Source organism: Falco punctatus (assembly GCF_963210335.1).
Source record: "Falco punctatus genome assembly, chromosome: 9".
NCBI lineage: Eukaryota > Metazoa > Chordata > Aves > Falconiformes > Falconidae > Falco > Falco punctatus.
In genome coordinates this window covers 45,736,484-45,750,023 of record NC_137589.1, presented here as the reverse complement: position 1 = coordinate 45,750,023, position 13,540 = coordinate 45,736,484, and the positions used below count along the sequence as shown (strand labels likewise).

Here is a 13,540-nt window from a genome sequence, read left to right as displayed (position 1 = left end):
AGTGATTAGCACTATGATTGCAGCTGGGCTTGAACAAATAAATGAAGAGCTGGGGAAACAATAAAGGTTTGGGCACAAGCAGACTGTCCTGACACAGTCCCTGCTGTCCCAGCCCCTGGAAGCGAGGACTGCCCACCTCTGCAGTGGTGGCAGAGCAGCCAGACCCTGAGCCTGCATCCATCCCTACCACACAACTGCCCACACATGCAGATACTTTAATTGGCAATGACATTATGGGACTGTCTGAACTGCCAGGGAGGAAAGCAATGTCTCCGTGCAGTGGGTAAGGCTTCTTGAAATGAGAAGCAGGTTGTTACTTTGCTTTTTTTTTTTTTTAATTCCTCCCGCTTTTTTTTTTTAGTAAAATGACATGCCTCCAAACAGCATGTTTCTGCACCCCAGCTGCCCCACATCTGCCTCCACTGGCCTTCCAGCCCCCCACCGCTGCCCCACCGCAAGAGATAGAGCCACTGAGGAGCTGGGCATCTCTCAGCCCAGGCAGGCCTGGTTACAGCCTTTTGGCTAGTGCAAAACTTTTTTGGATATTAACGTTTAGATCTGAAAAGTTCCTATTTTATTTGAAAGAGAGCAGGGGGGAAGAAGAGGGAACACGGTAGAACAAAACCGAGGAAAGGATGGGGGAAGGGGGAAAATAGCAAGGCTAGATACCCTTCCTGAAGGGGTTTAAAGCCCTGCCCCGTGTCTTCAAATAGCTGGGCAACCACGGATAGTGCAAGGAGCTTTTTAGCACCACAAGAAACTGCACTGGAGCTACTGACAGGCTGTTGTGCTTCTCCTGGAACAGCCCAGCTGCTCTGAAGTTTAAAGCCCATCAAGATCCCTGTATTCCCAGGAGGTGGGAAAGCACCAGCCCCATTTAACAGCTCAATCAATTGAGAGAGAGGTTTGGGGTCCAGGGTGCCAGCCCCTGGGGCCACCCTGGGAGCGTGCTGGGACCAGAGCAGCCCCTTCCTCGCCCGCGGCAAGGAAAGGCAGGGGAGCTGCCGGCGCTGCCCTCGCCTGTCAGAGCCCTAATGAAATGCTTGCTTTGGCAGCCGAAGGCAAAGCTTCCAAGCCAAGCCACAAGAAGAGATGACAGATTCAAGCCCTAGGCAATGTTTTAATGTTCTTATCATTAAGAAGTTTGTTGATACGTTTGGCTGCATGGACATTTTCCTTAGCATAAGCTAGTATAAGTTCTGGGTAAATACAGCTAACTATAACCAGAGAGGATCTGCTTAGTGCTTTACATCTTCTGAAGCTCAGCATCATCACCCGTGTTTTACTGTGGTGATGATGGGGAGACAGAAGAGTCAAAGCAGGAGGAGACCCCCAGGGGAGGCTGGGGTGCCACCGGCCCCCAACAAGCCATGGGGGTACCCAGCAGGACCTAGGTTCACAGCTGTGGGTCTGGGGGACCTGGATGACTCCCATGCCCCTGATTTCAGCTCAAGCTCTACAGGGAGTGCTCAAATGTGTGGCTACTGACTAAGGAGGGCTACTTGCTGCTCTGCAGCAACAGTCCCATCTCAGGCCCTGCACACCCACACTGGGAATAAGCTCCAAGGGCTGAGAAAAAAGGCTGCTCCCCCCGACAGCCCCAGGCACCTTGAAAGGTCCTAGACACAGACTTGTGGACAAGCACTGGCCTGAGACTCCCTTTCACCCAACCCATCCTTGACTGGAGAAACTCTGCTGCTAAAGATAAATTAAGCCTTTTTTAGAATCATTTAGATCGGAAAAGACCTTTGAGACCATCAAGTCCAACCATTAACCCAGCACTGCCAAGCCCACCACTGAAGATGTCCCTCAGCACCACATCTACACGTTTTTTAACCATTCCCAGGGATGGTGACTCCACCTCATCCCTGGGCAGCCTGTTCCAACACCTGGCCACTCTTTCAGTGAAGAAATTTTTCCTAATATCCAACCTAAACCTCTCCTGGTGCAACTCGAGGCTGTTTCCTCATGTCTTATCACTCAGCATCTGCAAGAAAACCTTTCCGCTGCATTTTATAACGCTACTGCTCCAAACCAGCCATCAAAAAGAATCCTGATGGTCCTAACATCAATCACCGAGCTGCCACTGGAAAGCTTTTGATGTTTTTGTCAAAGCAGTGACTAACGGCACTGCTTCTGCATTTGCCAAGGCAGCAAAGCCAGGCTGTTTCTGGAAGCCCTGCAGAGCAGCACCTGCTGCCCGGCTCTGCCTGTCCAGCCAGAGGTGAAGCAGGCAGGGCCATGCTGGGAGCTGCTGGAAGGGTGTTCCTGACCGTACAAGTGAGGAGGATCGTGGGTGGCAGTCAACAGGGTGGGTAAAAAGGGGCCAGGACCAACTTCTGCTGCATCAGAACTTGGAGGAAGGGGCCTGGGGAATCAGAGCAGGACATCAAGAGAAGGCAGAAGGAAGGAGCTCCTTTATGGCCCGGCTCTGATAACAAGCTGTGACAGGCAAAGAGCAACATGTGAGCTGACAGCCATCAGCATGGGTTCGCCAGCATCCCCACTAAGAGGGGGCAGCGAATCTTCCTTCTGCTTAAATGCTCTCTTGACTTTCTGCTCCCAAACCTCTGGCCCTTCCTTCCAAATTAACCCCCAACAGAAAACTTTCACATACATCATCCTACCCCCACTTACCTTCTGGCTTCCAAAGCAGACAGAAGCCATGCAATGGGGTCTGCATTGCGTACAGGGCTGTTAGGAGTAGAGAGTAGCAATACACAGGATTTACTATAATTAAAGCCATGTCTCCTACCTTGCTTTGTGGGTTCTGTTGCCTTGAGGGCTGGTCATGGTGACAGTGGCATTTGAAAACTGCGTCTCTGCAGACGTGTTGATGGCCTTGCCGTTGCTCAGCTCCATGTAAGTGCTGTTAATGGAGTAGGTCACAAGGCCATCAGTGTCCTCATAGTCAACATAGAGGCTGTCGATGTGTGACCCCACGGAGTTGATCGGGTCTCCCTGGGCAAAGATGCTGTTCATGGTCATGTTGAGCACCAGCTCCTTGGAGTCTGAGGTCTTGTCCAGCAGCTTGTCCGTGATGGCATTCTCCAAAAGGAATTCCCTGGAGGTGAACCTGGGGTCGAAGTCTCTGTCGTCATGGTCTGTCTGGTAAGTAGACCTGGTTACGTTTGAATCTAGATTGGAGCCAACAGGGGGAAACAACAGTGACAACCACAAAATGCATTCAGGCTGGGAGGCGAAAGCAGCCCAGAGCAGCGGGGGCACGCCGGAGCCTGAGCAGCCACCTGGGAGGGCTAGAGGCAGGAGCTGGGTTCTTGGGGAAGGGGAATCTCGTGGGGTTGTACCCCTTTGGGAAGAGTGTGCAGCTCTGTGGGTCTTATCCTGCTTTCGCATGGCCAGAGGAGAGCTCAGCACCTGCCAGCACTGCCCCAAGCAATAGCAGAGGTCAGAAAGGAAGATGCCCTCCTGCCCCAGAGCCCATGCAGCCATGCTGGGAAAGCACTCAAGGCAGTTTGGTGGTGGGATGCCCAAGGGGCCAGAGTGGGAAGGAAGTTGCTGGGGGCTGTGGAGAGGTGGGAGGTGCCAGAAGATGTTGGGACAGGGAGCTTTGTGAACCCAGGACTCCCTCCTGTCCTTGGCATGAGGCAAAGCACGGCAGGGCGCCAGCGGTGAGACCTTACCCATGGCCACCCCCCACCCACCAGAAACCAGAACCTGAAGGGCAAAAAAGATTTATGAGCAGAGATGTTTTAAAGAACTTTCCAAGGTTTCCAAAAAACAAACCAGCAGAATCACCAGAGGTAGAAACAGAGCATTTCTCAACAAAAGCTCTGAGAAGCAGAACAGTGAGGCCCAAGTCTCCTCCTTACCTTGGGGTTGTTTGCCCTTCAGTTTTGGCTCACAGTCAATTGTTTCTGCTCTTTCATAGACCTCATTGGTTTCCTGACCTTTGCTCAAGTTTAAATCTTCCTCCGTGTCCTGCCTTCCAAACACCTGGTTCTCCAAGTCTATCCTTTCCCTGGAGATTTTCCCAAAATAGGTTGCATTGTGCTGGATAAAACCCAATGGCACGTCTCCATCAAACTCCCTGCTTTCTTCGCTATCTGACTCAGAGAAGGTGTAGTAGATGGGCTGCAGATTTTTTGAGTGTGGCTTCCTCAGGAGGGTGTATTCAAACGTGATGGATGGATTCTTGCCATTTTGATTCCAGACCTAGCAAACAAATTAAATTAGTAGCCAGATGCAGCGAATATATAGTCTGCAAAGCTTGTGATCCATCTTAGACTTGACAATTGGTGAACACCTACTTTGCCATTTCCAATCTGCTTTCCATCACCATTGCCAGCTTCTTACGACTGGACCCTGGCACGATTTTCCAAGGGTTAGTCGGCAGCACCACCTTGGGGACTAGCCCCAGCTCAGGGACTGGGAGCCACAGGTCAGGCTTCCATCTGTGCTCGGGAGAGCCACTTCAGAAGGTGCTGACCACTGCTTGCAAACCCATTTTTCGTGGCTTTATGAGACATATTCACACACCTCTTCAGCTACTACATCCTCACTGGAGACAAAGACTCACAGCTGATGTACAACCTCTTACTGGTCTAATGCTTTATAAGCACCCAAGGAACCATCCCTTCCCCTTCCAGAGGAGCCCAGGGCTACGTGGAAGATGGCAGGAGTTGGGCTCTGGATGGTGGCCCAGAAGGAAATTAAAGGACTCTTCTTCCTATGCCTGGTTTTAGATCGTTTGCTTTCGAGAAAGTTGGGGTTTGTTTTGTGCACTTGTAAGCTATTTGGCCCAGTTTCTTGTTTTTACTTTTCCTGCCTGTTAACTTGGATAAAAATGCCAAGGAATAGAACAGCAATACCCCCCCCACCTCCCCACCCCCAGTGCCTGGGGCATCTTCTCCCTGCAGAGAGGGTTACCAAGCCCACATTCGTTACTCACAGCCCTGCCTGCAGCAGAGAGCACTGACGCAGATAAAATAGGTTCATGCAAGGAACTAGGCACTGTCACTGCTCCCACTCCTCTCCTCAAGCTTCCCAGGAAAGCTGTGAAACCATGGCAGGACTCCGCTCCCCTGCCCACCCCCTTCCCTGATCCCACAGAGATTTTCCCCTTCCCTACCACCCCCAGCTCCACCAACTCAGAAAGTTAAAGCTCACCATTATATTCAGCCCTTGATTTGTTGGTCCTTGTGCAACAATATACTCTATGCCAGTCTCATAAACATCCATGGGCCTGCGGTACTTGAACACTGTGCCTGCAATGTTGAAGTTCTTTGGACTGTCAACTTTGTAGTTCCCGTTGAAGAAATAGTACCCAGCTTCATCAGCCACAGCTTCAAACAACAGAAGGGGAAAAAAAAATTAAAAAATCTGTGCCATCACACGTAAGAGCAGAGCTATGCAATAATGCCACTTGTTCACTGAGGGGCTAAAATTATTAGTGTCACGGTAATAAAGCAAGAGTTTCTCCTATGTTATAAGGCATTTGTCACCCATTTCCAACATGTACCATGCAAGTATGTGCCCAGAGTTGTGGGCCACACATCCCTCTACACTGCCAGCTCCTGGGTACGTGGCTTACACTACCCCCCCTCCAGCACCAGCCGAGCACGAACATGTAATAGTCAGAGCTCTGCAGACAACGAGCAGGCTGTCAGATGGCCAAGAGCAGGAGCTGCCTCCTTGGGAGCCCTGAGCTGATGCCACCTGACCCAGCCAAGATGCCACCAAGATGGGCCACCCAGAGCTAGCACAGGAACAGTCCAAATCCAAGCCTTTCTCATTCAGCCCTTCCTGCATGTGGCCAGGAGCCTCTGAGGGAGCAGAGCACGATGGTAGCAAGTGTGCTTCTCTTGGGCAAGCTCAGGTTTTTTTTCCCACATTCCTCCAGAACAGCATTACCATCTCCATCATCAGATGGATGGCATGGCCACCAACACTTCAGCGAGGCAACACGTAGGTCACACCTCCTTGGTGTTGGTGTCATGTGGCCACTGCACATTCCCCAAGCCGGAGAAGATCAAGGGGAATCACAAGAGAGGTGAAGTCACTTGGCTATCCATGATCCGGCAGCAGAGTGTTTGTCATACCACACTCAAGTAGCAGTAACATTGCCCAACAGTTTCTGCATTAAAGCAATCAACATGTTGCTATATGCAGCCCAGGTGCTCAGATGCAAAGAGAAGTGCACTGGCTTAGACGATGCGCTTCTGCCTTACACTGACTATGGATTTAGCTCATGTCTGCAATAAAACTATGTACAGCTTTGCATTGGAAAAAGCATTAGCTCGTACAGGCATGCATTCTAAGGAAGTACCAAGAGGTTATACACACCCAGAACATCTGCAGATTTTTTCCGTTCTACTATCTGGATATCCCTTGCTCCAGCAGGAATGTGCGTTACCAGGGAATAGCCTATGGGAAACTACAGATTAATGAAAGGAACTTTGTAACAAATAATCTGAATGAAACACTTCGTAGTCAATACTGCTGTATGTATCAAACCAACTGGCCTTGATCCAAAATTATTTTTAAAGGTGTTATGGATTTTTAAAAAAACCAACCTAATATTGGTAACTGTTTAGCTGCAAGCAGGACCTTATTGATAATAGAAAAAGTGTGAGCAACGTATCCTGCTTTACGGTGGAAAAACACAGCCAAGGTGGGGAAAGGATGCAATCCTTACATGCATGCACAGAGACCACGTTTCTCTCGAATGGTGGAAGTAAACATATCTGAAGACTGCTTTGCTGGCTACAGAAGCTGTCCTGTGGTTCAGTACTCACCCCTGTCTTTCCAAAACCCCAGCAAGAGATTACAACCTGCTCCTCCTCTTTGCTCAGCACTAGGTAAGTGATAGGACAAGTCCTCCCAAGGCCGCTGAAGTTCCTGCGGCTTGCTCCATCTTTACCCAATCCTCAGGGAGGATTAATCATTATCCCCCAGTTAGATTGCTATATTTACGACGAGTAAGTTCTGTTGCTTTACATCACACTAATTTTGGAAATCCTGGCCTTTCAAAATATCCTCGCTTCCTGTTATTACAAGTCTTTTTATTTCTAGTGTTACTGGGTCATGAGAAAGAAGCCTCAACAGGCACCAGCCTCTTGCATAACCCTTTTGCACCATTCAGCATCAGAGACCTCAGGCTTCTGACTAGCACCCTGCAAAGTTACTGGTTTTCTTTAAAGAAGGTTTTCCCTGCCTGGATTTACAAGTGGCATTAACACACATGGAACATGCGGGAGAAACTGAAGCGGGGCAGTTGGTAAGGGTCGAAAGCAATTTCACCAAAATAAGTACATTGAAAAACCAGCCCTCTGATAGAAATAGAGCAAAGAGTCCCCAAAAGCCTTACCAAGATGGGAATTTCCTTTCCGGTAACTGCCGGTCACATGAGTGCAGCTGCTCCCATCTCCTTGGCAAACTCCACATTTATCCAAGGTGTGGGTGGAAAACAGAATGCCATCGCATCCAATCGGCTACAAGATGCACAAATAGAGCATTGAGGGTCAGGCAAATGTCGCACCCATTGTAATTTTCTGAATGCTACTAACAATATTTTTGCTATAATGTTTAACAACCTCACATTTTCCAGACACGCAAACCCCTCGGAAATCAGTGTATTTGCAGGATGTTCCATCCCGAGCCTGAACCATTAACTGTCTCTGACCATCCACAGTGGTGCAATGGAGGTCACAGGGCTTGCTAGAAATGTGAACATAGTCATCTAAGGGGAAAGGATATAAAAATACATTCAAAACAGCAGAAACACAATAACTTGCATCCTACCAATGTCAACGAATCTCTGCCAAGCTAAACAGCAGCAGCAACAGCACAATTGCACAGCAGCCAGCAGTTCAGAAGCTACCATCTCTTGTGTTTCAGGGCTGGACAGGAGATTGCACTTCTGACAGCGTGACAGCCCACTGCTGCAAGCCTTTGCCCAGCCAGGCGGTCCTCTGCGCTGCCAGGAGTGGATGCACCCCATGATGCTAGTGGTAACACTAGCATCGGTCCAGGGGACGCACTGAAGCAGTAACGGCCACTGTTCTGTGCAAGGACTTGCAGTAGTGATATATGTACACGTTATACAAAAACACATGCATGTTCACGTATAAATATTTCATACAAGTTAAATTAACATATTGTTATAAATACATATACAAGTAAGACTATATTCAAAACAGTTAGCAACTTCAAGCATAAGAACTTTTCCATAAACATTCACCCAAGTTGGACTTAATTCGCTCTTTGCTTTCTGCAGGCAACTGGCTGGCTGCATCCACTGGCACAGTAATCCCACAGTTTATAATATCCACAGGAAGCAAATGACAGATTCATGTTTGCATCAGAAACCCAATGCTAAGCGTTGAACCCCGCCAGCTAGCGAGCGGTCATATACCCACTGGCCTGCACGCCCAAGCAAGACAGCATCAATGTCAAAACATTATTCTGCAAATCCCCCAGGAGCCACGTGAACGCCTGCTAAAAAACAAAACAATTCACTGTAACTATTCTGGTGAATCATCTCAAAGAGCGAAGATGTTTAAAGAAATTGTCACCTTGCCATAGGAAAGGGACCAAAGCAGCCAAGCAGCTATAGCAAACCAGCCTGCCACAGGCCAAGTTCTACCATGCTGACCCTGCCAAGAAGGCTGGCGAGACAGGGGCTTGTTTCACATAAAAGGAGGCAGCAAGTCATTTAATGAAACATAATTGTTCTTAGGTATGTACAGAATAAGAAAGCTGCATCACAGCCTGTCTAGTTTTAGACACTCAAGTGGCACTGTGCATCTGAAGAACCCACGCTCAGGAGCCTCCTTCTCAGAAGGGTCCTGGGTTCCCAATAGCTCTAAAAATTGGCCATGATGGTTGTTTAATGCTCTTGATGGGAGTTAGGTGTCTAAAAATTAAGTAAAATCTCAGCCTCTGACTCCCAAGTTGTTTCTGCAGTTCTGCGCTGCTCACCCCGGGTGACCAAACCGACTGACTGCATCTGGGTGACATTTGACAGAGCACATGGAGGCTGTGGGAGTCAGCAAATGTCACTGCAACACAACACTGCCAGTAACAGCCTCAGCTCAAAGGACACTTGTCCGGGTGAGCCGGACTCTCCCTGCCAGCACAGTCCATCACCCCATGGTCCTGCACCATCCTCCAGCCTTTCAGCTCTCTGGTCCCCAGGAGCTGTGACCGGCACAGGCTATAGCCACAAATTCGCGTCGTTATTTTATTTTTAAGCTACCCTGCAGCTGCAAAATGAGTCTTTGAACTTGGGAGACAGCTGGTTGTGTCTCTGAAAAATCACTTTAAAACAGCAGAGGAGGAGCCTTCCTGCAGGCTATAGCATCATAACTATCAAAATATTTGGCTAAGCATTATGAAACACACAAAGAATGTCTTGTTACCAGGATATAAAGGTTTCCATTGATATGTTCTGCCATTATACACATGGGAGTTAAATGATGAACACTGCTCCTCTCGAAAGCTCCTTCCGTTCGCAGGGCACTCCTAGAATGGGATACATTAATATCCTGATGAAAACAAAGTGCAGGAAAGGTTTCTGGCACATCTCGACCAGCTGCAAGGACTGTTTCCATTGCCTACCCCAACCAGAGCCACATCCTCCTCCTCCCACTGCAGGCACAGCCGGGGAAACCCCCTTGGGAGATGGTACAAGAACCACCCGCTGGCTTTTATGGCCCCCAGCACAGGCAAAAAGCCCAAAGCCCCGACACAACAGCGATGGGCGCCAAGGAAGGGAACTCCAGTTGCTTGGAGGGGCAATAGGGTGACAGTTACAGGACAAATGGTGTCCCCTCTCAGAGGGGCTCAGAAATGCCATCACACAAAGCAAGCATGACTTGCCACATTTTGTATCAAGTGTTCCCGATGAGAAAAAGGATATTCTTACTTGTACTTTGCAGAGCTGATATCTTTTGGATGTTCCAGTGCAAGTTTTATTAGCCAGCCCACTCACTGACTTTCTTCTGAATAAAGAAATGATGGTTAGACAGGGGTCAGCAACGCTCCTTTTCCCTTTTTAAAATACATTTCTCCCCTGCTTCTGCAAGATCAGTCTCCATGTAGTGGAGCCACACCAAGATCTATCACAGCCTCATGGGAGCTGACAGCAAAGGTCTTTCTGGCTTTGGTACCTACAGCACCAACTACTCTTACTGCAGCATCCCAGGAGGTATCATGGGGATGAGGGCCTGGGGAAAAGGTTTGCTAGATGCCTCCTGGCAACCACTCAGCCCAGAGACAGAAGAGCCACACACAGAGCAGCCGGGATCAGCAGGTCCCCAACCAGCCCTGCACCACGGTGTCCTCACTGCTGTGCCCAGAAGCCTTGAGAATGGGCCTGTGCTATGCCCGCTGCCCATCTGCACTAATCCCCACAGGAGAAACTTCAGGGGCAGCCCAGGAACAGCTTGCCTGGTACTCCCGACATGGGTTGCCCATGGCGCACAGCATCCTCGCGGCAGCATGCTCAGGGACATACCTTCTGCACAAGCAGGGTTAGCCAGACAACACCTTTTCAGCAATGCTTATCTACCGAGTGATGAACATCTGGATCAAGCCTACCCTCCAGCAAGCTGGAGCTGCCCCAGCGCTGGCAGGCGGACACCGTACCTCTGCCGCAGGCAGTGCCTCTCCTGGGACTTGACGCCTCCCCCGCAGGTCCTGGTGCACGCCGTCCACTTGGTCCACTCGCCCCACCAGTATGCCGTGACGTCTGCCCCTTCCTCCAGGCTGTTGGAGGTCTGCGCCAGGTCCTGCTCGAAGCACCAGGCAGGTGGGGGAGAGGAGAAGCAGTCAGCATCCACGCTGCGGAGCCCGCAGGGGGGTACCGAGGGCATCCCCTGCCCAGCCCACCCTGAGCCAACAGGGCATTTCCTTCTCCATGAGGTCAGGTCTGAGATTTCTATCTTGCAAGAAACCGTGAGTTTTTCCAATTGTGTTTTCATTACAAATTGGAATGAAACGGTAGTATCTGGGATTCCTCAGGAAAGGAAGTGTTCATTGTTTCACTCAGCTGGCAAAACCGAGCTCTCAAACAACCCTAAACCCTCCCAAGTCTCTTGGTGCTCTGATTCTTGCTTCACAGCGAATTCAGGGCGTTGAAGAGCCAGTTGCAGCCAAAGGCTTCACTGAAAGCTTAAGCAAACCCTTGCAAAACCACTCTGCAGCAGGAGAGCATGCCAGTGGATGCTGGCAGGCTGGAGGAGCCCATGTGCTCGCTCTGCAAGTAACAGGGGGGTCCCAGCTACTACTCGTTGCAGAGAGAGGGATGTATTTTTCCATCCAGAATCACCTGCTCGTTAGGGGACTTCTATTATTTCTGTGTTTACTGGGAAAGGGATAATAATATTCCATGCAAAGTAAATGAAAGCTCCAACTGCTGTGGGGACCAAGGAAGCAGTGCTCACCCAAGAGCCTTTCAGAGCCCTGGAAGCAATCTGCACATGCTCCTAGCCATGGAAGCTACAACTTAACTCTTTAGTCTGGGCTCAACCTCAGCCAAGGCACACGTCCTCGCACTTGGTGGAGGCGTGATGCACACACAGACCAGTCCTACAAGTCCCAGGACTGCATGGGTTGGTTGGTTGGATGGTTGCCCATCCCAGACACCGCACCATTTTAAAGGCCAGAGACCTCCCAGCAAGGTGATGCGCTTACCTGAGCTATCACAAAGGCAACGTTGCCCACGAGAAGAAGGGCCAGGGTGCCTTTCAGCTGGGATTGCGCACTGATGGAAATGCTGCTCCACCTCCACTTAGATATCTTCATCCTAGAAAGCAAGCAAACACTGCGCTAAGCAAAACTCCCATCCAGCCCCACCACCCGCCAAGAGCCAGGGGCTGCTCTGCAGCCTGGGTTACACAGCACAGGTCTCCTTCAGCATTCCTGGTCAGCAGCCACCAGTGACTGCAAGGGCTTGATCCTGAAGTTTAATTAGTGGCAGCGTTAACACAGTACAGGTTCACATCCCATCTTGTGGTTGCTGTCTTCCAAACCACAACTCCGCGCTGGTTCCCAGTGGCCACACCTGATAGCACCGGCGCGAGCTGAGGCTCTGAGCCCGTCATGGAAGGGAGCGAGACTTACACCAAAGCAAGCATTGCACAAGAGGCAGCGAGTCACAAGAACTGTCCCTGGATCTGTAAAAGCAATGCATTTAAATATCCCCACTTACAGAACTGCTCCTAGAAGAATGAGATGAAAGGCTTCACAAACAACAACAACAAAAAAAGCAATTAACAGCCATTATTTCCCCCTTTTTCATTTGCTCCAGTCTAATCCCCACCGATTCCCAGGGAAGCAGCCAGTTCTTATAGAAAAGAAACCACCCACAATTAAAGAGCAGAAATGAAGTATCCCAAGTGTCAGCCTTTCATCTCTTTCTCCATCTGCCTCATGAAAGAGAATAACCCAGAATGGCATTTTCTTAAATAAAACCCGGCTCAAAACCACAATACGTTTTATTGTGAACCTCACTGCAAGAGCCAGCAAGGAGCAGGTTTCAGGAAATCATGCTTCCAGGGAATCAAAGCAGCTCATGTCTGTAAGAACAACAACAACAAAAAAATTCTCCCCTAAGCTAATTTCCCTTGAAAAAGAACTAGAGAGCATGGTTGGGAAGTTGGGAGGTGGGAGAGGTGCTGCTCCTGGGGAGAGGGGGCAGGACTGCAGAGCTGCAACATAAAGAGCTTCTTTCCTACCCCTTTTTCTTCTCGCAAGGGCTTTTGTAGCAGCTTTGGAAGCACAGAATCGCCGGCAATGCCAGCGGGGCTTTGGTATCTGGCTTAGAGAAAATTACCAGAGGGCTTCCAGGTGCCCAGCTCTGCTCTGCCATCCCCCAGGGTGGAGATCCAGCATGCAAGAGGCACTTTCCAAGAGGCAGATCCATTGATTAATGGGAGCCCAGAGCGCTTGGCTGGGGATCCCGGGGACAGGTGGCTGAGACTTGCCTTACACTTGGTTTTCATTAAGGCTTCCAGACACTTCTGACTCGGAGCCAGTAAGAGCTCGCTCAGGGTTTATCCTAGAGGCGGTCAGAGCTGCGTGTTTAAATAGAAGAAAAATTAAAGGAGGGGGGGAGGGATGTCGCCGACAAGCGCCGCGGGGCCGGTGCCGGAGGCAGCGCAGCCGGCAGCCCCGCAGACTGCGTGCGGAGCGGTGCGGAACGGGGGCGCCGGGCAGCGCTGCGGGGCTCGGGGCGGCGGGGAAGGGGCCAGCGGGGCGCGACCCCCGGGCCGGGACGGGCCGTACCTGGAGGCGGCGGGGCCGGGCGGGGCGATGCTCCGGGGCCGGGCGGCAGCGGCGGCGGCGCGGAGCGGAGCGGCGGCGGCCCCAGACGCTCCCTCCCTCCTTCTCCCTCTCCGACTTCAAAGGGCAGCCAAAGCGCCGGGGCTTCCAGCGAGGAGGAGCCGCCGCAGTGGCTCCCCCCAGCCCGCGCCGGCCGCTCTTATAGTGGCGATGGGGGGGGGGGGGGGGGGGGGCTGTACGGGGCGGGGGGGGAGCGGGCGGAATTCACACCTCTCGGCCCGGGATGCCCCCA

General features: G+C 50.8%; 1 protein-coding gene across 8 annotated transcripts in view; it reads right to left on the bottom strand.

The window, feature by feature from the left end:
• ADAMTSL2 (ADAMTS like 2) overlaps positions 1-13,412 on the bottom strand; it is a 28,504-nt gene extending 15,092 nt beyond the window's left edge. For 3 of the 8 annotated variants that reach the window (XM_080402976.1, XM_080402980.1, XM_080402981.1), the window contains exons 1-12: positions 13,252-13,397; positions 12,951-13,040; positions 11,659-11,770; positions 10,612-10,754; positions 9,890-9,965; positions 9,384-9,486; positions 7,557-7,702; positions 7,331-7,454; positions 6,307-6,387; positions 5,131-5,306; positions 3,834-4,176; positions 2,756-3,137 (exon numbers count right to left, since the gene is read on the bottom strand). In XM_080402976.1, coding sequence (XP_080259102.1) covers positions 2,756-3,137; positions 3,834-4,176; positions 5,131-5,306; positions 6,307-6,387; positions 7,331-7,454; positions 7,557-7,702; positions 9,384-9,486; positions 9,890-9,965; positions 10,612-10,754; positions 11,659-11,769 — 1,685 coding nt within the window. In that variant the 5' untranslated portion in view covers position 11,770; positions 12,951-13,040; positions 13,252-13,397. Of the gene's footprint in view, positions 1-2,755; positions 3,138-3,833; positions 4,177-5,130; positions 5,307-6,306; positions 6,388-7,330; positions 7,455-7,556; positions 9,360-9,383; positions 9,487-9,889; positions 9,966-10,611; positions 10,755-11,658; positions 11,771-12,950; positions 13,041-13,251 lie in introns of those variants that run through there. The other 5 variants (XM_080402979.1, XM_080402978.1, XM_080402977.1 and 2 more) reach the window with 5 other exon arrangements.
• Between the last annotated feature and the right edge of the window lie 128 nt (positions 13,413-13,540).